Source organism: Hyperolius riggenbachi, chromosome 9 (assembly GCF_040937935.1).
Source record: "Hyperolius riggenbachi isolate aHypRig1 chromosome 9, aHypRig1.pri, whole genome shotgun sequence".
NCBI classification, from domain to species: Eukaryota; Metazoa; Chordata; class Amphibia; order Anura; family Hyperoliidae; genus Hyperolius; species Hyperolius riggenbachi.
Window position 1 is genome coordinate 67,711,266 of NC_090654.1, and position 24,215 is coordinate 67,735,480.

The 24,215-nt window shown below is 44.2% G+C and overlaps 1 protein-coding gene across 1 annotated transcript in view; it reads right to left on the reverse strand.

The window, feature by feature from the left end:
- MAPKAPK3 (MAPK activated protein kinase 3) overlaps positions 1–22,010 on the reverse strand; it is an 85,521-nt gene extending 63,511 nt beyond the window's left edge. Inside the window, exon 1 of the mRNA XM_068252993.1 lies at positions 21,696–22,010. Within this exon, the coding sequence (XP_068109094.1) occupies positions 21,696–21,893 (198 nt within the window). The 5' untranslated portion in view covers positions 21,894–22,010. The remainder of the gene's footprint in view (positions 1–21,695) is intronic.
- Positions 22,011–24,215: the final 2,205 nt, after the last annotated feature.

The window sequence follows — 24,215 nt, forward strand, 5'->3', positions numbered from 1 at the left end:
TGTCCCTGGCGCTGTTCCCTTTATGCTCTGTGCAGTATACGTCACACCCAACATGGTTGCCAGCGTAATGTGGGCGTGTAACGTCACGATATTGCTGCACACCTGATCGAGCATTTCAGCCCTACACCTTGCAGCATGTCCGATACATGCAACGAATTTCGGCCCAAAATTGGTCGCATCGTCAATTAGACATGCTCTTGACGGCACCAATTTTCGTCTGATCACAATAATCGAATCGGATGGTCGATCAGCCGCTAAGTTCCTTGATGTATGGCCACCTTTACTTTTGTTTTGTGAAGCGGGAGAACATATATAAACTCCACTCAGACAATACCCTGGCTGAGGATTTATCCCAGGACACCAGTGCTGCAAGAATAAGCATAGGCAGAGCTTCCATGTTGCTTTTAACAGGAAGTTTAAACTGGACCTGAACTCAGAACTTCCTCTCTGCTGTAAAAGATACACAACAGCATAATAACCTTTAACAGAAAAACCATTTCTTTGTTACAGCAGATACAAATCCTACAATAACTGTCAGTGTGCCTACTTCCTGCTTTCATGGAAGCAGACATATTGTTAACATCCTGTGCTTACAAATCGGCTGTTCTGCAGTGGTAGAGGAGATTTCTGAGCTGACACAGCTGAGGGAGCTCAAATTACAGTGGTAATTAGTCACAGATGAGGAGGGATCAGACAGGCTAATCTCTCTAAGTACATACAGGGTGCATTTCTCTGTTTTCTGTCATGTGCAAGAGGCGGGTCCACTTTAACTATGTTGCTATATTTTTTGAGAAAATAATTTAAGGCCAAATCTCTCTTATCACATTTAAAATCACATTCACAGCTTCAAAGTTATCAGTGTATGTGTGTATATATACGCATAGCCATGTGTATATACAGTATATGTATATATGTGCCTGTGTGCATATATGTCTGCATGTGAACGCATATCCGTGTGTATGGTATATGGATATCTGTGTGTGCATCTCTGTGCAGCTGTGTTAGTCTATTGTATATCTGCATAAATATGCTTATCTGTTTAAGTAACACACACACACACGTGTCTATAGCTGTATGGTTTGTGTCCTGGGTGGTGTGACACCGGGTGTGTCAGGAAAGACACTAAGGTGTGTCCCTGCTTCTCACTGGACTGAAATGTATCTCCACCAGGACAACACTGCGCATTCCTGGTAGTTACTGGGAGCGGTTAGTAAAAGTTACATCATATTAATCAAATGACAATGTCAGATTCAGGCTGGGACATATAGCTATAATATTTAGAAGTCCTGTCACTAGAGGATAAATACACACAAAAAAACCCCAAAAAGCAGCAAAAAAAAAGAATGAAGTCGAAGCTAGACATTTTTCATTCTTCAGATTTCAATAGCAGCTTGATAATACAAAGAATGGATGACTGATTGGGAATTGATGGAACAGTGTACACACATTAGATCTTCATCGGGTTTGTGCAGGAATGTCTGTCACACAGTTATCCTCCCGCTGCACTATAAAACTAGGCAAGTGTGAATCAGCTTGCCACCCATTCCATGAGAATTTACTGCCTGTCTGTCACAATCCTAATAAAGGTGTCTGAGTTCAATCAGAAGTTTATGAATTGGCAAGGCCGGGGTAAACAGATGGTGACCGAATTTGCTGGAAGAAAAATGTATGCATAAAAATCGGTGCCATTTTTCTCATACAGGTTATATTTAAAGGACAACTGAAGTGAGAGGTATATGGAGGCTACCATATTTATCTTCTAAAGTGGACCTGAACTCAGAACTTCCTCTCTGCTGTAAAAGACACGCTATATCATAACTTTTAAAGAGAGTCTGAAGCGAGAATAAATCTCGCTTCAGACCTCATAGTTAGCAGGGGCATGTGTGCACCTGCTAAACCGCCACTATCCCGCAGCTAAACTTGGGTCCCTTCACCCCCAAATCCCCTCCGTGCAGCCGGGGAGCGCTTCTGCATTGGGGCAGGGCTAACCGCCGCAGCCCGGCCCCACGCGTGTCTGTCAGCCGCGTACCTCCGCCTCTCCCCCGCCCCTCTCAGTCTTCCTTCACTGAGAGGGGCGGGGGAGAGGCGGCGATGCGCATCTGATAGACGCGACTAGAGGCAGGCATGCAGCCGTTAACCCTGCCTCTAGGAAGAGAAAATATACGACCAACTTTGCAACCAAGTCTTGCGGGGGTGGGTTTGGGGGTGAAGGGACCCCCGTTTAGCCGTGGGATAGCGGCGTTTTAGCAGGGGCACACATGCCCCTGCTAACTATGAGCTCTGAAGCAAGATTTATTCTCGCTTCAGAGTCTCTTTAAAGAAAAACATTTGTTTGTTTCAACTGATACAAATCCTAAAATAAATATCCAGTGTTTCTACATTGTTAACATCTTGTGCTTTCAAATGAGCTCATCTGCCATGGCAGTCAGCTGTCACAGGGTAGAGATCAAATTACAACGTGTGATTAGTCAGATGAGGGGGGGGGGGATTAGACAGGCTAAACTGTCTAAATACATGCAGGGTAAATTTCTCTATATTTTCCTTCTGTCCTGTGCAAGCGTTCAGGTCCACTTTAAGCAATACCAGTTGCCTGACTATCCTGCTGACCCTCTACCTCTAATACTTTTAGCCAGACCCTGAACAAGCATGCAGCAGATCAGGTGTTTGACATTGTCAGATCTGACAAGATTAGTTGCATGCTTGTTACTGATATAATTCAGATAATACTGCTGCCAAACAGACTAGCAGGGCTGCCAGGCAACTGGTGTTTAAAAGAAAAATAAATCAGTCAGCCTCCATATTCTTCTCACTTCAGGTATCCGTTAAAGGAGGATCGTCACCATAAAAACAGCAACTGGTCTGAGTGTATTAAGTGATAAAGATGCTAATCCTGCATTCAAAACTTTTTCTGCTGTTATGGTTTGTAGTTATCACATACTTTAGGAGCATTGGCCCTAGTGCCAAACATTTGAATGCTGGGAGTTATTTTTATCTATAATATATTCCTCCTCTTCCATGTATTTCCCTATCTAGCTGCTTATCAGAAACACCCTCTGATTACTTGTGTTTACAAGCAAGGCTGAGGTGACTCAGTGATTGGATGTGTAAATAAAAAAAAAAAAAAAAAAAAAAACATTGCAGTTGTTAGTATACACCTCAGTGGGAGCGTCTGAAGACTCTGGGAGGAGGGCAGCTAATGAATACACAAAGAGCAAGAGAAGGGAGGGGGGGAACAAGAGTCAGGAAGGATATGAGGTCAGCATTAGCTTTGCAAGATGGCCACTGCCTAGAAAAAGATTTTCTGCTTTTCCTTTATAAAATTCACAGGAATCATTACGTGGATAGCACAATACATCTGTTATGTAAGTAGAAGTAGTATTTATCTACTCATATATGTGTTTCTTATTTCTAGGTTAGCATGGGTGTCGCTTGTTCTTTAAGGAGCACTGACCTTTTAAGTGCCATTGACAAACAGCTGCATGCTGGGAGTCCATCTATAAAATATGCCTCTTTCCTGTATTTCCCCTTCCTACTAATGACATAAGACAGTGCACTTCCTGGTACAGACCTCAGTGGGAGTGTCTGAAGATTCTGGGAGGAGGGCGGGTAACGAATACACAATTAGCAAGAGGAGAAAGAAAAATAGTGGGGGAGGAAATGTCTGAAGGTCAAAGGTAACCAAGATGGAAACTGTCTACAATAGAATTCTCTGCTGTTCCTTTATAAAATTCACAGGAATCATAACGTAGACAGTGCAATACATCTGTTATGTAAGTAGAACTAGTATTTATCTACTTATGTGTTTTTATTTCTAGGTTAGCATGGGTGTCACTTGTTCTTTAACCATCCTGGCGGTATGGACGAGCTCAGCTCGTCCATTACCGCCTGAGGCTGCCGCTCAGGCCCTGCTGGGCCGATTTTCTTCAAATAAAAAGCAGCACACGCAGCCGGCACTTTGCCAGCCGCGTGTGCTACCTGATCGCCGCCGCAGCGCGGCGATCCGCCGCGTGAAGTGGCGAAAGAGGGTCCCCCCAGCCGCCGGAGCCCAGCGCAGCCGGAACAAATAGTTCCGGCCAGCGCTAAAGGCTGGATCGGAGGTGGCCGACGTCAGGACGTCGGCTGGCGTCCATGACGTCACTCCGCTCGTTGCCATGGCGAGGATGCAAGCAAAACAAGGAAGGCTGCTCATTGCAGCCTTCCTTGTTAATTCTGATCGACGGAGGCGATCGGAATTACGCTTCAGGAGCGCCCTCTAGTGGGCTTTCATGCAGCCAACTTTCAGTTGGCTGCATGTAATAGTTTTTTTTTTTATTTAAAAAAAACCCTCCCGCAGCCGCCCTGGCGATCTTAATCTCAAAAGTATTTTATTGAGAATAATAAGTGTACAGTACAGAGAGTAAGGGAGTGCATAAACATCTGCGTAATTGCACTAGTACACGCAAAGAAGACATTCACAATGTATCAGTAAAGTGCATAATGAAACAATAAAACATGAATGCAAAACAGTAACTAACAATTTAGCTGAACCTCTATGTCTGTGGGCTCTGACGTATGTCATAAATTTTAGCCTAGTTGTGCTTACTGCCTCGCTGGGTGGCAGTGTCTGTACGGTGCTAAGTTACAGGTGAGTGCGCCCTGGCGATCTTAATAGAACGCCAGGGTGGTTAAGCCACTGTTTTAGGTGACAGTTATCGAGACATACTGATCTCCTGGACAAGCTCCTGGTTTTACCTCTGAAAGATGAAGCCTGTAGATGCTTCCCATTTTCTCCTCGCCCTTGCTGCCGCTTGCCAGGACCCCTCTGGAAGATGTGGGCTGTCTTCATGCACCTGTGTGAGTCGGGCCATGCCTATGCAGGAGCACGGAGCCGCAAGTGCATGGGTGGGTGTGGCTTGCTGCGCAGGAGTGTCGGTACTCCCGCAGTGCAGCCATGCGCTCCTGCATTAAGTTCAGTGTGGCATGGATCTGAAATCCCACAAGCTCATTAGATTTGTTTGAGGGAGGGAGGGAAGACAACAGCAGAGGTCCAGAGAAAGGTGTGGGAAGCCTCTGCAGGCTGCAGGGGTTCTTTTTCTTAAAAGGTAAATATCCATTTTTTGACCCAAGGTTTGCCTTGGGTACATTTTAGGGCTGGATATAGAACTGGTTAAGAGCTCTGCCTCTGACTCAGGAGACCAGGGTTCAAATCTCAGCTCTTCCTGTTCAGCAAGCCAACACCTATTCAGTAAGGAGGCCTTGGGCTAGACTCCCCTAACACGGCTACTGCCGACTGAGCGCTCCATAGTAGCTGCAGCCCTGATGCTTTGAGACCACCTGGAGAAAAGCGCAATATAAATGTTGTCTTGTCCATCTCCACTATGCCCCGAATCTGGGCCAAATCTGCAGTGTTTCCTTGCATGCAAGTTTCACAGGGAAATGCTGTTTTTATCTGTTTCAGGTAACCAAAGTGCAATCTGGACAGCATGCTGCAGATTTCTGCAGCATGCAGCCGAATCGAGCTGTGGCTACACAGCAGAATAGAAAGTGGAAATAAGCCTTCCAGTCACACAATTACCTGGTGGTTTGCACATTGAGAAACTAAAGATTTACCACTGAGAAACAGAGACCAAAGCCATACACACACTTGATTGTTGCCCACAGTGATCGAAACTCAATCCCCCTGGGCTAGTGACAGGTTATTTTGCTATGAAGTGGTACAGCTGGAAAACAACAGCATGGCATTTAAAGGAGGAGAGCAATTACCTCAGCCAGCAAACAAGAACAAGAAGATCTGGCAGTCCAGATCTCTTGCTGGTGCATCACCCATGCTGTACACACACTAGATTCTGGACAGAGGCTGTCCTGAACAGCCACCCCACCTGAGAACCAGTGTGTGTACAAACCCATAATGCTTTGGTGCAGTTCTCATTATTATAGAATGTCGCCCATTACAAGAGGAGCTGTTGGGGGAAGTAGACCCACACAAACACATACATCCAATCTATCCGAGTCCTATATATGCAGGGCTGTGGAGTCGGTCCAAAAATCCACCGACTCCGACTCCTCTAATTTGCATATTACAATTTTGTTGATTAAAAGTATGTAACATGAAATTCGTCTCTTAACGGCCAATGCTTAGGAATTTTACAAGACAACTGAAGTGAGAAGGATATGTAGACTACTATATTTATTCCCTTTAGACTAAAACTAGTCCTTGGTAAGAGTACTTGTAAAAGGTACAAACCGGAACAAAGAACATCTATCAGGCCCTAGGCAATGTAAGTGTGGGTACATGTAAGAATGATGTGCAGGTACTCTGCAGGGGAGTGAGGAGATTGTAAACAGACAACACCTCTGTGTTCAATGTGCACAGCATTCTCAGTGGATTCCCTGCAGCTCTGTGGGGAGTGCATATGTAGAGTATAGTACTACTGTGTAACAAAGTAAACCTGAGACAGATGAAATTAAAGTTTTATACATACCTGGGGCTTCCTCCAGCCGCCTTCAGGATAATCAGTCCCTCGTTGTCCTCCTCCACCACCTGGATCTTCTGCTATGAGTCCAGGTACTTGAGCCAGTCAGGCGTAGTGCGCATGCACACACTCCGCCGCGAGCATACTACACCTGTGCAGCACTATTGCGCAGGTGCAGAATGTTCCTGGCTGTGGGAGCGGCATGCGGCCGGACAGCGCTGACTGGCTGAATTACCAGGACTCATAGCAGAAGATGCAGGTGGTGGAGGACAGTGAGGGACTGATTAGCCTGAAGGGGGCTGGAGGAAGCCCCAGGTATGTATAAAAGTTTACTTTTCATCCGTCTCAGTTACCCTTTAATTTGTAGTCACCAAACCAAATTTTAACAACATATCAAATTATTTTATTTCATCAGCAAAGGGAGTGCATACATTTGCATAAATCAGCATCAATGCACAATTATTTCCATCTCGTTGACCATCTCTATTAGTGACACAGCTACACATCAGGCTTTATTCTTACAGCATAGATGTTATTTAGTATATATAAGAGATTCCTGTGTACACATCATATATACAGTCACAATCAGATATGTATATCTGACCTTAAAAATATGGGGACTGCTTTATTGAAGCAGCACAAGTAACTAATTTTGACTGGTTTATTTCATTTTTGTGGACTAAGCACAGCTATTACTGTATATATACTGTATATATACATTATTTTTAATGCCTATTATCTGAGAAATAGAACATTTTATCATATTTTCTATTTTAATTACAGTTACAAATTCATTAGGAGTCGGAGTCGGTGCATTTTTTCCCGACTCCGACTCCAGGCACCCAAAATTGCCCGACTCCACAGCCCTGTATATATGAACTGTATTTTAAATCATCTAAGAATTAAATTGTTATGAACTGATTGTGACAAGTTGACGTTTCCTGAGGAAGAAAGGGGAAGAAAAAAAAAAAAAAAGTACCCCTAGGATTTAAAGTGGATCTGAGATGAACTTTTTACTCATTGCATAATTGTGTTCCTTTTCTATTGTTTATAGTACATTCCTCAAGCCAAATACTTTGTTTTAATACTCTATAAAACTAAACAAGCCCCGCCCACAGTTATTCAGAGAGCCTTGGCAGTAGCAAGGGTCATGGGAGCTCAGTCTGGGCAGGAGGGGAAGGTATTACTAGCCAGAGATTTCAGAGGCACAGAAGATGCAGATAAGCCTGCCTCTGTGTAATGTTTACAAACAACATGGCTGCTGTTGTATCACAGGAAGAAATAATCATTCTATTGAAGCAGTTTGCAGCTAGATTTTCTGTGTAAACTATCTAAACTTTAGATAAGATATATAGACAAGTTACTTGTTATAGTTTTTCATCTCGGATCCGCTTTAATGTTCAGAACGTTTGAATTTAGGCCTCTTTCACATTAGCAAACACGTGCACACGTTTATGACCTGCAGCATGACGTTGGGAAGTTACGGTGTGATGCTGGTTAGGTTAGCAGCGGTACTTCAAATTCACCCCACAGGAAAAACACAGCGGCTGGACGTTACAAAGCTCTCAGATGCTTTACAACGTAAACAGACTTTCATGTTAGCTTTCTAAACGCAGCCTAAGAGCGATCTGTCAAAACAGCTCCTAGTGTGAAAGAGCCCTTAGGCTGTAGGGTACAGTTGAGTACAACACACAGTGGTAACCAACTATGTAATGTTCTATGCATTTGTTCAGCAGTCAGGATCCATCGTAGGCAGCCAATCAGGAGTGGCAAAATGACTCCCAAACATTCACTGCAAGAAATCGCTGGCTTTCCTTCATCCTGCACTAAACCTTCATTCTGGCAGCCAAGTCACCACTGTGAACAAAGGCACAGTAGGAAAGATTGTTACACAGCAGCAATAGGTGGCAGCAGCCCATTGTCATCAGCACTCATTGTGTTGTCCATGAGACTGGACCTAGAAATAGGCTCCAATGTGAATCAAACACAGTGGTGTAGTGGCTAGGACTCTTGCCTTGCAGAGCTCAAATATGGGCCAGGGAAGCATCTGCATGGAGTTTGTGTGTCCTCCCTGTTCTTGGATGGGCTTCTCCCAATCACTCCAGTTTCCTCCCTCATACCAAAAACAAAACTGCCAAGTTAATTGGCTGCCCACAAAACTGGCCTGAACTAGGATTATCGTAGGGATTAGATTGTAAACTCCTCTAATGCTGGGAATACACGGTTCATTTGAAATTATCAATCGAGCCGCCGACTGCTCGATTGATAATTTCTGACCTGTCCGATACCCTGCCAGATCGATTCCATGCTAGATACCGGCGGGGAGAACAAAAGAAGAAACGCACGGAAGATTAGGAAATGCCCGCGGAGACGAGCAGGAATCGATCCGCACGCCCACGGGGAGGAGCGGGGACACACCGGTACCGGCGCATAAACGAACCGTGTAGTCCCAGCATAAGGCACAGTTAAGTGACGCAACTACTGTACATACTCTTCACATGAGCTTTGGAAAATGCCAGTACTGTATTAATATACAATGTGGGTAAATCATCCTGTTTGGAGTATAAACACATTTATTGACCATCACAGAGATCTGATGTGTCACCTTGAAGAAGTTGGAGGACCTGTCATTCTAAGGGCTTGTTCACACTATGTGCACTGGTTTGCACCACTTTAGTCTATAGACCCCACACACAACTGATACAGCATGCCATTGCACAAGCAGAGAGTTTTGAACTTTGCCTATTATTTTTTCCCCTTTTTAAAAACACGCACTAAAGCACACATAAAAAAGGAACACGGAAATGGAATAATGTGTAAAACACACAGGACCTATGCATTTGCACACGCGCTTCTTTAAATCTGTTGTGTGAACTCAGCCACCTAATATTACTGTTCAGCCACCCTTGCTTGTGAGGCAGGCGTGGTGTCATTAGGCAATGTATTCCTGTAACAGGTCAGTTACGACATGACTGAAACACTGCCTCACACAGCCCTGCTTTCTTTACCTCAAGCTTCCTCACCTGACTAACAGCGGCAATGTTTAGGGGCCTATGACACTGGTGCGACTTGCACACAGCAAAATGCTTACCACAAAGCATTGCTCCATTCTACAAACTTTGTTAAATGCGGCAGACAGGAAATTCCCATCTACGCACACACACACACCACAAGAAATAATGAAAATAAGGGCCCATTCACAAAAGAAATCGCAAAATGCAATCGCTGAGCGATTCTCTGGAGTTTTCCAGCGTTTTTTCCTAGAGATTTTTCACTGTACACAAAAGCTTTTTTTCAGCGATTAGTGTCTTGCGATTTCTAGTTCAATAAGCTGTGTCTAAGTCTTCCATAAACAGTAACAGTTTTGTGGGTAAACTGCAAGGTTTGATGGGTAAAAACAAACAAACAAACAAACACAAAAAAATCACTGGAAAAAAAACCTCAATTGTGAACAGGCCAGCACATCCAGAGGGATTTACAAGCGCTCCTATACGTAACACTGAAACGCTAATCGCTCATAATCAGAAAATGCTGCAGGCAACGCGTTTGCGTTTCAGGAAATTGCAAATCGCTTAGATGAGAACACATCCATATACTTTTCATTGTACAAGCGCTTTTCAAAAACGCTACCGATTTTCAGCGATGCTAAAATCACTTGTAAAGCGCACAAGTGTTGAATGGGCCCTAAGTTTCCATTGACATGCATTGCTTCCTGTACGGCGTGCGGAGGGGTTTCACCACAATATCAGCCATACAGACCCTCCTGATGATTTATTTGAGAAAAGGTAAAGATTTCTGGTGGGAAAGGGGGCATCAGCTACTGATTGGGATGAAGTTCAATCCTTGGCTAGGGCTGGGGCACACAGAGCGGGTTCTCAGGCGTTTTTGCAGCCGCTTGCGGCTGCGAATACACTAGGGTGATGTATTTCAATGGGGTGGGTCACACCAGAGCGGGAGCAGTTTTGCTGAAACGCATACTCCCGGGGCGAGGCATTTTTTGGATTGCGGAGGCGCTTCTGCCACAATGTTAAGTATAGGAAAAACACAAACCGCTCTGAAAAACGGCAGTTCAGAGCGGTTTTGCAGGTGGTTTTGTTACAGAAGCTGTTCAGTAACAGCTTTACTGTAACAATATATGAAATATGCTACACTGAAATCCGCAAAACATCTCAAAAATTAAAAAAGCGTTTACAAATCTGCTTGCATTTTACGGATCTGCTAGCGGGTTTTGGTGTGCACCAGGCCTGAAAGTTCCTAGAAGATTGCTAACCAAGTAAGTCAGGGAGGCCTTCACAGCATTATATTGCCGCAAGCATTCAGAATTGGCGGCTGCCATCTTGCGCTTGTACAGCTTCATACAGAGGCAGCAGTGTTTGTTACAAATTAGAATATGGAAACCCCAGAAGGAAGTGCTGAGATCATTGTAGAAATAATGAGCTCATGTCAGTTTCCATTTAGCTGAAGGGCTAAAGTTCATTAAGGTCATTACTGCTGCAAAGATCTTAATACACCCCCAAAACCAACAATACACAAGTGTCATCTGTTAAGATTGCAGCTGTCATTGCTTTGCCCGTTTCCTCTCGCATAATTCACACACGGGTAAAGAAAAAATTCCCAAAGATTAACCAGATTAGAGGATTTTTTTTTTTTTCATAAAGATTTTAATGACCAAGAGGCCTGAAGGGTTTTGCCCATCAAATGTGACTGGAATTTTCAGTCGCTAAGCAACACTACAATTTATTCTACAGGTGGTTTTTACGGTGGCCATTAACGGAACAATATTTTCCTCAGATGTGATCATTCGATCAGATTTTAAGGATCGAAATGTACTGAAAACCAAGCAGTATGTGGATACGTTTGACATGAAAATGATTCTATGGTATATTGGAATACAAAATTGTGTTGACCAGAAGAAGGTTGGATTTTACATATCTGAAGAATGCGCCCTAATAGACCCGTTTATTATTACTATTTTGTATTTATATAGCGCTGAAATCTTCTGCAGCACAGCACAGAGAATACATACACACATACGTACATACATCTTGTCACTAACTGTACCTCAGAGGGGCTCACAAGCCAATCCCTTCCATAGTCTATGTATGTATCATGCAGTGTATGGATCATAAATTAGGGTCAATTTTAGGGGAAAGCCAATTTAAAGTGTACCAGAGCTGTAGAATTAAAAAGATTTTATACATATCTGGGGCTTCCACCAGCCCCGTCCGCACCGATCGCTCCCACGCCACCATCCTCCGCTGCACGCAGCTTCTGGCCCCCGCACTTCCATCAGTCGGAGCCAGTCTGGCGTAAGAGAAGTGTGCCCTCTATGTATCTCTCCAGCAGCTGCTGGAGAAATACGCAAAGAGAGCACTTCTCCTGTGTAGCTGGCCGCGACTGATGTCAGTGACGGGACCCTGTTCCTGAAGCTGCGGACAGTGGAGGATGCAGCGTGGGAGCGGAGTGGATGGGGCTGGAGGAAGCCCCAAGTATTTATAAAATTTTTACATTTTTTTTTTTTGAGGATATGGTGTGGGAAACAGAGTGCCCAGAAAAAAGCCAGGCAGACATGGGAGAACATATGGGAACAATCAATAACTACCTTCTAATTCCTTACAATTGCAAAAATCTGATTGAATGATCACTTCTGCGGATACCCTTTTTTAACCACAGTTATCCTTGTTTCAGCACAACATGCTTAGTTTAGCTTTATGTGACTGCAAAGAGACGTCAGGCACTGCATGAACCGTTTGTCAGTGTTTTTTATTTATTTATTTTTTTTTACAGGCTGAGGGATGGAGATGCAGTTGCAGATTACCTGTGTAATGATGACAAACAGAACATGGCCACTCGCATTGTATCACAGGAAGAAATCAAACTTTTGAAGCTGTTTGCTGCTATATTTGCTGTGTAAACTATCTAAACTTTAGATAATACATATAGACAAGTTACTTGTTATAGTTCGTTTTTCATCTTGGATCCACTTTAAGAATGTAATCAGTGCGGTAAGATTTTACCAGGGCTGTGGAGTCGGTACAAAAATTCCACCGACTCCTCAGTTTAGGATTCCACCGACTCCTTGACTCCGACTCCTCTAATTTGCATATTACAATCTTGTTGATTGAAAGCATGTAACAAAATTCGTCTCTTAACTGCCAACGCTTAGGAATTTTAAAAGACAACTGAAGTGAGAAGGATATTTATTCCCTTTAGACATAGACTAAAACTAGTCCTTAGTAAAAGTACTTGTAAAAGGTACAGACCAGAACAAAAGTACATCTATCAGGCTCTAGGCATTGTGACTGTGGATACATGTAAGAGTGATGTGCAGGTACTCTGCAGGGGAATGAGGTGATTCTTCCTCTATTACACATTCTTCATGCACAATCTGAACCAGGTTTATGGGTGATAGACAACACCTAAGTGTTCAATGTGCACAACATTCTCAGTGGATTCAATGCAGCTCTGTGGAGAGTGCATATGTAGAGTATAGTACTACTGTGTAACAAAGTAAACCTGAGACAGATGAAATTAAAGTTTTATACATACCTGGGGCTTCCTCCATCCCCCTTCAGGCTCATCAATCCCTCGCTGTCCTCCTATGAGTCCAGGTACTTGAGCCAGTCTGGCGTAGTGCGCATGCATACACTCCGCCGCCGGGAGCGTACTACACTTGCGCAGCACTATTACGCAGGTGCAGAATGTTCCTGGCTGTGGGAACGGCATGCGGCCGGACAGCGCTGACTGGCTGAATTACCAGGACTCATAGCAGAAGATCCAGGTGGTAAAGGTGGACAGCGAGGGACAGATTAGCCTGAAGGGGGCTGGAAGAAGCCCCAGGTATGTATAAAGCTTTTCTTTTCATCCTTCTCAGGTACCATTTAATTCGTAGTCACCAAACCAAATTTTAACATATTAAATTATCTGATTTCATGAGCAAACTGTTATTTGATTTCATGAGTACATTTGCATAAATCAGAATCAACGCAGAATTATTTCCATCTCATTGACCATCTCTATTAGTGACACGGCTACACATCAGGCCTTAAGGTGCGTACACACATGCGACTATAGTCGTTTGTAACGATCGTTCCCCGATCTTTACCAACGACGATCGTTACAAAAAACGAACCACCGACTATTAAGGCAAACGACGAACGAGCCAAATCGCTACAAAAGAAAGTTCTGTCTCGGCGGATTTTAACCAACGACGATCGTTTGCAAAAGTAGTACATCGTTGGAAACGATCGTTCGTACTAGGCTTGACATGCGCATTTCACTATTTCTCCATGGAACTTCTCATTTTTATGCGCAGGCGCAATAGTTGCTTTCTGTGATGTAACGTTCGTTCTAACGATCAGATCGTTACACACATTTTAAAACCATCTTTACTTAGGTCGTTCTTTCATCAATTAAAAGTTCGTTCGTCGTTCTTAACGAACGATCGTTGTCGCATGTGTGTACGTAGCATTATACTTACAGCATAGATGTCATTTAGTATATATAAGAGATTCCTGTGTACACATCATATATACAGTCACAATCAGATGTGTATATCTGACTGTAAAAATATGGGGACTGCTTTATTGAAGCAGCACAAGTAACTAATTTTGATTGGTCTATTTCATTTTTGTGGACTAAGCACAGCTATTACTGTATGTATAATTTGTGATGACTATTATCTGATAAATAGAACATTTTATCATATTTTCTATTTTAATTACAGTTTAAATTCATTAGGAGTCGGAGTCTATTTTTTCCCCGACTCCGACTCCAGGCACCCAAAATTGCCCGACTCCGACTCCACAGCCCTGGATTTTACAATGGGCAAACACTGACAAAATAATTCATCAATGAATATTGTAAAGATAAGCAAATGTATTCATCAAATTCTAACAGTGAAGTTCCTCTTTAAGGATGTGAAACGCCAACAGTGCCCTTGTTTCTCCATCTTCCTCATGTGATTTCCTCTTGAGGTTAGTCTCAGAGGAAGTAGAAATTTTTATTCATGCTGGAAAAGAGGAACTGCTTTTGCTGAAATTATCAGTGTGACTCAGAAATGCTGTCATGGGATCCATCAATCCTGTGAAAGGCCAGTACAGTGACAGGTCCTCTTTACAGGTCTGTACTCAGCAGTGTGGTATGTGGCAGAGATACCAGGACTGCAGATAAGAGAATGGACTCTGGTGGACCGGAATTTGCTATCTGAACGTGATAGGCTGTAAAACCTGCTTGGCTTTTACAAGTGATGCTTCGCTGAGGAAAATATTTCTGGAGTTTGTTGAGTGACACTCATGTTACATGACATCATCCCAGTCACGTCTGTCTACCAGGAATTGCACAAAGCCGACGTTTCACCATCTTGCCAGGGGCAAAAGAGTCAGAGACTTCTGTCTGATATGTCAGCCCTCAGGTTTCCAGCAAATTCTTAGACTGTAAGCTCTGTGGGCAAGGAAGTTCTCGCCAGCTATGTCATGTCCCCGTCTGTCACAGGTGTAAAAAGTAATATCTATACAATACACAGTAGATAAATTAAGCCATGTTAAGACTTCAAAAAGGAGGAAGATATAAACACCCGTTCTCCACTCTGCTCCACTGAAGTAATTAAGTTTCCCCTAGTTCAAAGTGGCTGATACTATTGCTTGATCTATGAAGTGGGGATCAGCGCATCTCCTTTTTAATAAAAATAGCGATGCTCACTTTATAGTCAAACATAATGGAGTGATGATCACAGGTAAACAGGTGAACCCTGATAAAAGCAGTGAACATTTCTGCCAATCAGAAAGTTTATAAATACGATCTGAAGATCTCAGTGGGGTTATTCTCTATATGTCCTCTGCATTATAAACAGGTCTTCATCTGTGTGGTGTGTTTTTTGTCAGTGTATAAAGCTATGTGACCTTTTTCTGTGTATAAAGATATGTGGCCAGTAGTTGCATGACGATGCCATTAGTCTCAAAGAAAATTTATTGCTGAGCCAAATCATTCTTCCAATCAATACACTATCTCAAAATGTATTGATCCGACCTGTGCAGGTCAACCACCAATAAAAGTGTCCCCAAAAAAAAATAAAATAAAAAATGAGTCCTGTATATCACCAAATGACAGCCAATCTTTATTTATGTGATAGCTCTCCCCATCACCACCAGAACACTCACTAGGAGCCCTGAGTGCTTCAGTGATGATGCCACACTGGGTCTTCCTTTCTGGACCCATTTGGCATCGGGTAGGCAAGCTTCTGCATCATCGCTGCAGCCCTGTGGGCTGGGTCACACTGGGGCGATTCTTCAGCGCTAAGCTGATCGCCGGCGATCAGCAAAGACCTGCTACTAATGTATCCCTATGGCTACATTCACACTGTTGCGGTTGCGACTTTGATTAATCGGCTGCATGCAGCGTTTCAGGTGGCGATTGCGCTTACATTCTATTGAACGGGAATCACAAGCGCAAATCGCAATTGCAGAGCCGAACACTATCACGGGCTAGTCTGCGCCGAGTGTGAACTAGCCCTGTCTCCTGCTGTGAGATCTGGTACTGGGTGTGATGCTTGTGCCACTTGCCTGCTTCCTTTGCCACTGACTGGAGGTGAGGCTGTGAAGGGAGGAGGCAGGGAGTAGCGACGGTGCTTGGAGGTACTTCTGTTCCAGGGACTGTCTAGCAAGATGCTGGGGTTGTGTGACCCTGAAGTTGGAGACTTTTAGAAGGGAGTATTGGAGATGAGGGCGGGGAAGGGTTCACAGTTAAATGGAACCTGAATTGAGGAAACTCACTTCAGGTTTGATACGTACCCAAGTAGAAGAGAGGCTCTGGATACCATAGAGTCTTCCCGATCCTCAGTCGTTCTTGTTGTTCCTGTGCCGTGCCCGGTTGAAATTACTCATCCTGCGAGTTCTTCCATACTCCTCATGGCAGCCTTCAAAATTACTTGCAGTGTTCTCCCCAGGCGCTACACCCGACTAGTTTTGATGAGCACCCGGCTGTCATCAGCTCACCCCCTCCTTTGCTGTAAGGAGAGTTGGGCAGAGAAGCGCCAGCCCTGCATTCTTATCGCCAGGGCTGTGGAGCCGGAGTTGAGGAGTCGGAGCAATTTTGGGTACCTGGAGTCTGTGCTTTCATAAACTCGTCGTCGGATGATTTTTTTTTTTATACCAAATCTACATTCCTGGTAAGTATTAGACTAAGGAGTCGAGGATTCTGAGCCATTTTGGGTCCCCGGAGTTGGTGCTTTCATAAACTGAGGCGTCGGATGATTTTTGTACCGACTCCACAGCCCTGATTATCACACCCCACCTGGCTGCTTTTTCATGCCACCCGGCAAGAAAAAAAAAATTCTGGGGAGAACACTGTACTTGTATACCCAAGTAGACAAGTGCATCCGTATTGCGCACGTGCGAGCCCGGCCTCATCTATGCACAGTATAGATGCGCTCCTCTTCGGAACTATTCAGGGATGTGCGAAGTTCTGAAGGCTGCCCAAGGAATACCGCAGACCTAGCAAGACAAGTAACTTCAACCAGGCAAGGCACAGGAACGACTGGGATGGAGAGAGTACCAGGAGGGCTCAATGGTGTCCAGAGCCTTCCCTCTACTTACAGTAAGTATCAAACCTGAAGCGAATTTCCTCACTTTAAAGTGAACTCTAGGTGGGAAAAAAAAAAAAAAGTCAGTTACTACAGATACTCAGAGGGAAGCCACAGCATAGCCCAGAGGGTTCCATGCCCTCCTTGGCCACACTGTTGTCATGCACTGACCCTCTGAACATAGGCAAGAGCTTGTGTGATATGTTCTTGTAACCGCACTCTCGTTTATAATAGGCTACGTCCTACTGTGCGGCTGTACTTGTGCAGGCACAGTGTGGCATCGCTTGTGCACGAAAGATAGCACAGACGCAAAGACATGAGAATTCTCTGGAGGATCCAGAGGCTTCCCCTTTAGGTATTAAACTTGTTTTTTTCGTCACCTTCGGTTTGCTTTAAGTTGTTAAAGCGGGATTGTCCACCCAAAAAAAAAAAAAAAAAAAAATCATCATCAAATTTCAACAGCAACTGGTCTGAGTGTATTAAGTGATAAAGATGCTAATCCTGCATTCAAAAAACTTTTTTCTGCTGTTATGGTTTGGAGCTATTACATACCTTAGGAACACTGGCCCTTTAATAGTCAGTACCAAACATCTACCTACATCTTGGAGCTTGTTCACAGGTATACACCAGGTCGCCCCCTCCGATCCTCCAACGACCTTCGCCTCACCACCCCACGCATTTCACACTCCCATGCCCGCCTGCAGGATTTCTCAAGGGCTGCCCCCACCCTCTGGAATGCCCTTCCACCACCCATCAGACTTGCTCCCTCTTTCAACACATTCAAGCAAGCCCTCAAAACCCACCTCTTTAGGATGGCCTACCCATCTCCTACCGCACAGTAAATCTCTAATGAGTATTTAACAGCCCCACCTAGTGTTTCCACCCCACCCTTTAGATTATAAACCTCTGGCAGGGTCCTCCACTCCCTAGTGTAATCTACAGGATTGTGTGCTCCTGTCCTATGACAGCCTGTACTTGTATTACTGGGCCTACCTAACCAGCCCATATCACACGATCATGTATTTTGTACAATTTGCATGTTTAACTTTGTTCTATGTTGTTTAACCTTATGTCTGTCATCCTTGTATCATTGTATATATTTATTGTCCAGCGCTGCGTAATATGTTGGCGCTTTATAAATTCAATAAATAATAATAATGCTGGGGGTTCTGTTTATCTATAACATATTCCTCTTCCATTTATTTCCCTGCCTAGCTGCATATATGAAACATGATCCTCTGCTCACTTGTGTTTACAAGCAAGGCTGAGGTGACTCAGCGATTGGAGGAGGAAAAAAAAGTTAAGGGCAGAAATGACATCAGTATTTAGCCTCAAACTGTGGGCAAAAGACATGGTTCCCACCAGGAACAGAATCCTCTTCATTTACTATATACGGTAAAAGTCACTGAAATCAAAACATGGACAGTACAACAACATGTGTTATGTAAGTAGATCAAGTATTAATCTACTTCTATATAGGTTTTTTTTGTTTTTTTATCCCTGGCATAGTATGGCTAATCCTCCTGCTTTAAGAGGGAGGGTGCAGTTAAAACCAATGCTGATTGAGTTGATCTAGTGCTGGGGATACACGGTACGACCCAGCGGCGCAATCAGCGGCCACGTCCCCGCCGCCATCCGGATTGATTCCCGCTCGGCCCCGCGGGCGCTTCCTTATCTTCCGCTCGACTCCCCGCTATTGTGTGCCCACGGGGATCGAGCGGGGGTCATCGGGCCTGTCGGAAATTATCAATCGAGCCATCAGTGGCTTGATTAATAAGGGGGATACGTACCGTGTATCCCCAGCATAATGCATCTAAAGCATGGCCACACACTATTCAGTTAGTGGTAGGCCTGGTAAACGATCAAGAACTTCTAGATATCAAATGTCTTTCTGATGCTAGCACTCTGAATCAGTAGATAATAAAGAATTGTGCAGTCCAATGAAGCACAAGACTACGTAGAACCTGCGCACGTCACTGCTGTCTGGCCTTCACATGGTCCCAGCAGGATCAATCAGGCATCAATTTCATACCGATATACAAACAATATCTTGATTGTAATATCAAAAAAACAGCAACATATCAATATACTTCTGATGAAATGTAATGTTTATATGAAATAAAGCGGTTATTGCAAGTCCAGCTTTACTCTAGCCTAGGACTAAACATACCTCCAGTTTACCTCATCTAAACAATTCTCTTTAACCACCATCACCTGTGTCTGATAAATTCTCAGCAGGAGGAAATGCAAGCTTGAAAACCCTGGGAAACTATTCACATGCTTAAAGTTTGTCATTAACGCCTCTTACATAACATACAGAGCTGCGTAATATGCTGGAGCTTAATAATTAAATGGCGACAGCTAAACAGACGACAACAGTTTTATGATTTATACATCAGTCATCTGGTTATGTAGCGCTGTAAAGAGTAATACTAATATGGGTGAGCAATACGTATACATTTGTTATTTATACAATGTCATCACCCCCTGTAGCTTTTGTACATTATTGGCATATTATGTTTTGCCTCTTATAATGGGATTGTAACAACTTCCTATGGTTTTACTTTGTACAGCAAAACAACAAACACCAACAACAACCATCATAAAAAGATCTAAAGTACATTTTCCTTTAAAAAAAAAAATACAGCGTACAGAATAGTGCCTGCCAGGGTCTATGGCAACTCTTACCTTTAGGGCATCAGTGTAAACCTGGGGTCCCCAGAGGTTTTGGGTCGAGGGCCGGGTCAACATACTTCAGACTGCTGGGGGGGCCGGAGTATACATAAAATGATGTAGAAGTCTTTGCAGGCCAGACAGTGAAGCATATCCAGGTGACAACCTGCAGTCCAATTGGACAACAGTGTCACCTGATGTAGAATGTGATTGTAAACCAGTGAATTACTGCTTTCTGGCTTCATTCTTTATGCAGACCACCAATATTTAAAGATGTAGCTGTGGGGGGCCGGTAAAAGCCTCAGGGGGCCACATTCGGCCCGTGGGCCTTAGTTTGAGGAACACTTGTGTAAACCCTACTAAAGACAGGCATGCCATGCCCATCTATAACTTCCTCAAACTGGCATCCTTCATGCCATGGTTAGTGCCCTGCACTTTAACACTGGCCTGGCCACACAGAATACAATTATGATTGTACAATCTTACCACCTTTACAAGCACGCAACAAACTGAGAATATAAATACTGTGAAGGCTCCCAAAGATTATTAGTCTTTCACCAATTCAGATAAATTATTGGTATCGCCCCATCATTAACCATCTGAATGTCCATACATACGACCGCCTCAGCCGATAGGCATGTGTACAGCGGCGGCCACAAACCCTCAAACCTGGCGGAACAACTCACCCCGCGGATTGCAGTCTGTGCCCGCTCTCCCACATGGCATCATGCCCATGTCACTCCATCATCCCTTCACCCCTCCCGCATAGCAACAGAATGCTTCATCAGCTACATAGCTGATGCTGGTCTGTATAGGCCGTCCACGGATGTTGCCCAAGGGGTCGGACGGGCGATGTGTACACATCTTTACACAACTCATTGTTGATCAAATTTCAACATAAATCTAATCAACATAATCTACCACCACTAGGTTTTTACCGCTCAATGCAAACATTCAAGACAAACCTCCACTCATAAAATAACATTGTTTCAGCAACAAAAAATGTTGGCTCAAAGGGGCTTTTCATCCAGGTAATTTTTTTGAATAACACAAATTTCTAATAGAATAGGAGTAGGCCTTTTTCTAGGCTTTCATACTACAAAGAAGCAGTACAGGGCCAGATTCAGATAGATGGCTGCCAGCATCCATCCTCGGCGATTACCACTCGAGATCCACTGCATCGCGATTGTGTGGCCATTGAGGTTAATGGAAGCGTTCATCTCATCGCTTACCATCATAGTTGATCGAGATTTCCCAAACACAACATGTAAGGATCAGTTCACACAGTCGGTGCCGGCACCTTCTTGAGCAGATGCCAAACGCTTATTTTTGTTACCAAACAGAAAGCCACTTGGAAACAGTTCCATCATTTCACTGCATTACAGCCCCTAGAGGGATACTTAGGCGTATACGTCTGGCATTGGCGGTCACAGTCACCCTAGGGAGATCGAACACGATACGACAACAAATCAACGGCAAACTATGTCAAAAACTTTTTTTTTAGCATGGCAGTATTAAAGTTTAGTCACGGTGTAACGACTGGTGTGAACCAGCCCTAGGATTGAACAACCAAAATTGTAAGGCGTATGGTACAGCTTTATTGAACTGTAATCTGGAATCTACATTTAGCTTGATGAAAACACCAGGCACTGCAGGTCTTTGCTACAGCTCAGCCCAACAGATACCACCCAACCCCATCCCAATACTGAGAACCATCCGCCATTCATTTGTATCTGTCCTGTCCTCTCCTGCCACATGCCCACCAATGATTGACACTTTCCCCCACTGACTGGCAAATGCCCACCCAACCCCATCCCACCACCAAAAGCCTTCCGTTTGGGCCTATTATGTCATTTCCTGGCACAAGCTCCCCACTGATTGGCATATACCAAACGAACAGTACATGCCAGACCCCCCCCCCCCCCCCGCGATCGGTCCATTTGTGTCTGCTCAGTCATCTGCTGGCACACGCCGTCCCGACTGGCACTCACCTTCAGGGCGCACTTCTGCCCGCTGTCCCGGCGGTAGCACTCCAGCACTTTGCCATTGATGCCCAGGCCTAGCACCTGCTTGGACACTTTGTAGTCATCGGTGATGGCGTGTCGTTTGACATCCAGCTTCCCGAGCTGAGCCGGAGCCGGGGGGAACTCGGGGCCCAGCACCGGCACATTAGCATTCTCTTCCTCCATGACTGCGGCCTTTCAGCAGCGTCCGGCGCTCGCCAGCCTCATGGCAGCAGCTGCAGGCTGAAGTCCAGGTGGCGGTGGTGACGCCAGCTTCCTACACTAACCCAATCTACGCCTGTGCTCAGGAAGGGGACGGGCGGTGAGAAGGGGACGGGCCCGCCACAAAGTAGCGACCCGCCTTTGCTTAACCCTTTTCCCGCCGCTGCAGCAACTGAGTGATTTATTTCTGCCATTGCTAGGAAACTCGAAGATGGTAAATCACTGGCTGATGGGAGTCCAAGTTACTACAGTTAATTAAACATATGAATAGAATGGAATGAAAGCAATCTAATTCCCCATGGAACATGACTTATTTATACAGAAGTGTAATTTAAAATAAAAGTGTGAGCTAATCAAATTATATTTAATTTAAAACTTTTATTTGTATTTAAAAGGAACCTGAAGATACCTTAAAAAAAAAGTTTTACTTACCTGGGGCTTCTGCCAGCCCCCTGCAGCCGCCCTGCGCCCATGCAGATGTAATGAAAAATATTGCAACCTGTAATAGTTTGCAACTTGAATGGAACGTGCTTAACTGCAAATGCGCGCCATCTTTCACATTTCCCGGCTGTCATTATTTGCAACAGCCAGTGATTAGTTCCCTCCAGGGGAGGTTATTAGTTGCCCATCAAAAGGCGGCGGGCGGCTATTACTTCCCTCCAGGCAGCAGGGGCGATTCTAGACTTTTTGCTGATGTGGGATGTGGGAGGAAACCGGAGTGCCTGGAGGAAACTCATTCAGACACAGGGAGGACATACAAACTCTATGCAGATAACCCCCTGGCTGGGATTCAAACTGGGGACCCAGTACAGCAAGACGATAATGCTAACCACTACACCACCATGCTGCTTGTCAGCGACTTCTGTTTCTGTGCAGGGCGCTTGTAGCGACCACTGTATGTCCATCCAAGTCATCGGTAGTTGGCCCTGAACATTACACGCAGCATTTTTTTCTTATCGGGTGGTAACCGGACTGCGTGTCAACCGCCGACACGCATGTGGTATGAATGCTCCCATTCGATTGCCTTTTTTTTTGCAACAGAAGGGCGATTGACCCCGTCAAATGGCGGCTAAACGGCGCATTTAACGTGCCATTTAGCCTTTCGTCTGAAAGAGCCCTTACATCGCTGTAGCCATTTTTCTGAACTTATAGCATCGAAACAACACATTTAGTACACGGGGCCTTTTCACACCAAAAATCGCAGAACTCAAATGCCATTGCAGTGGTGTGCCTATGATTTTAAGTTTTCTTTTTTTTTTTTTGCGTTTGAGATTTTTTTTTCACACCCCTATCAAGCTGAAATGCTGAAAACATTTGTCAACATTTGTATTCGGACAAGGATCGAATCACACTGGTGTGAAATAGTTACCGCAATTCCATTGTCCTGCTGCATGCCTCGCGATTGGCAAAGGCAAAACGTAAACGTGTGAAAAGGCCGTATCTTTTTTTTTTATTTTACAGATATAGCCACTTGATTCCCTCCCATCAATTTTTCAGTTACAGTTTACACAGCAAACTCATGGTGAACCAGAACTAGCCCCTTACACACTCTGAGGAGTTCTGGTTCACCATGAGCTTGCTGGGTAGTCTGTAACTCTGGGTGTTTCAATGCCTACCCCATAGAGCCACATTAATCCATACCATGCACTAATGAGGATCAACCAATCCGAAACAGTCTGTATGCATGTTGGATTATTGTGGCTCTGTACTATTAACAAGTTGACACATCATTGCATTCCGACAGTTCTGGAGGTGTGGTTAGCTTACAGGGACAACAAAGGATCATTTGCATATTCAGCAGTGATGCATTGTGGGAGACATCATAATCTTACTCCAATCTGAATAATGGCAAATACCTTCTGTTTTAAGAAGGAAAACTTGTTTTGCATCAACTTTTTAGAGACTTCATTTCTTTAATTGGAAAATTTTGATCAATTTTTACAAACAACACGTCAGGCATGCGCTAGCATATTGTCTGATGCTGTGTGCCTTTAATAGGGACAGACAGCCAGGCCTTTAGGAAGAATGGAATTGTGGAAAGACTGACAGAGATGTAATTTAAATGATGGTTTATGAGCTGCTTTTGGGAGGTGTAGTGAAATAATCGCTGACCTGGAAAGCAGCGAGCAATTACTTTTCCCGACAGTCTGACAGGCAGAAGAAATCATTAGAGGCAGGATTCTTGGTTAGGATTTCATATGTAAATCTGAGCAGAAATATTTTGAAGTATTTTTTGATGGATCATCCAATCAGATTATACTGTGTAAGGCCAGGGGATATATTACA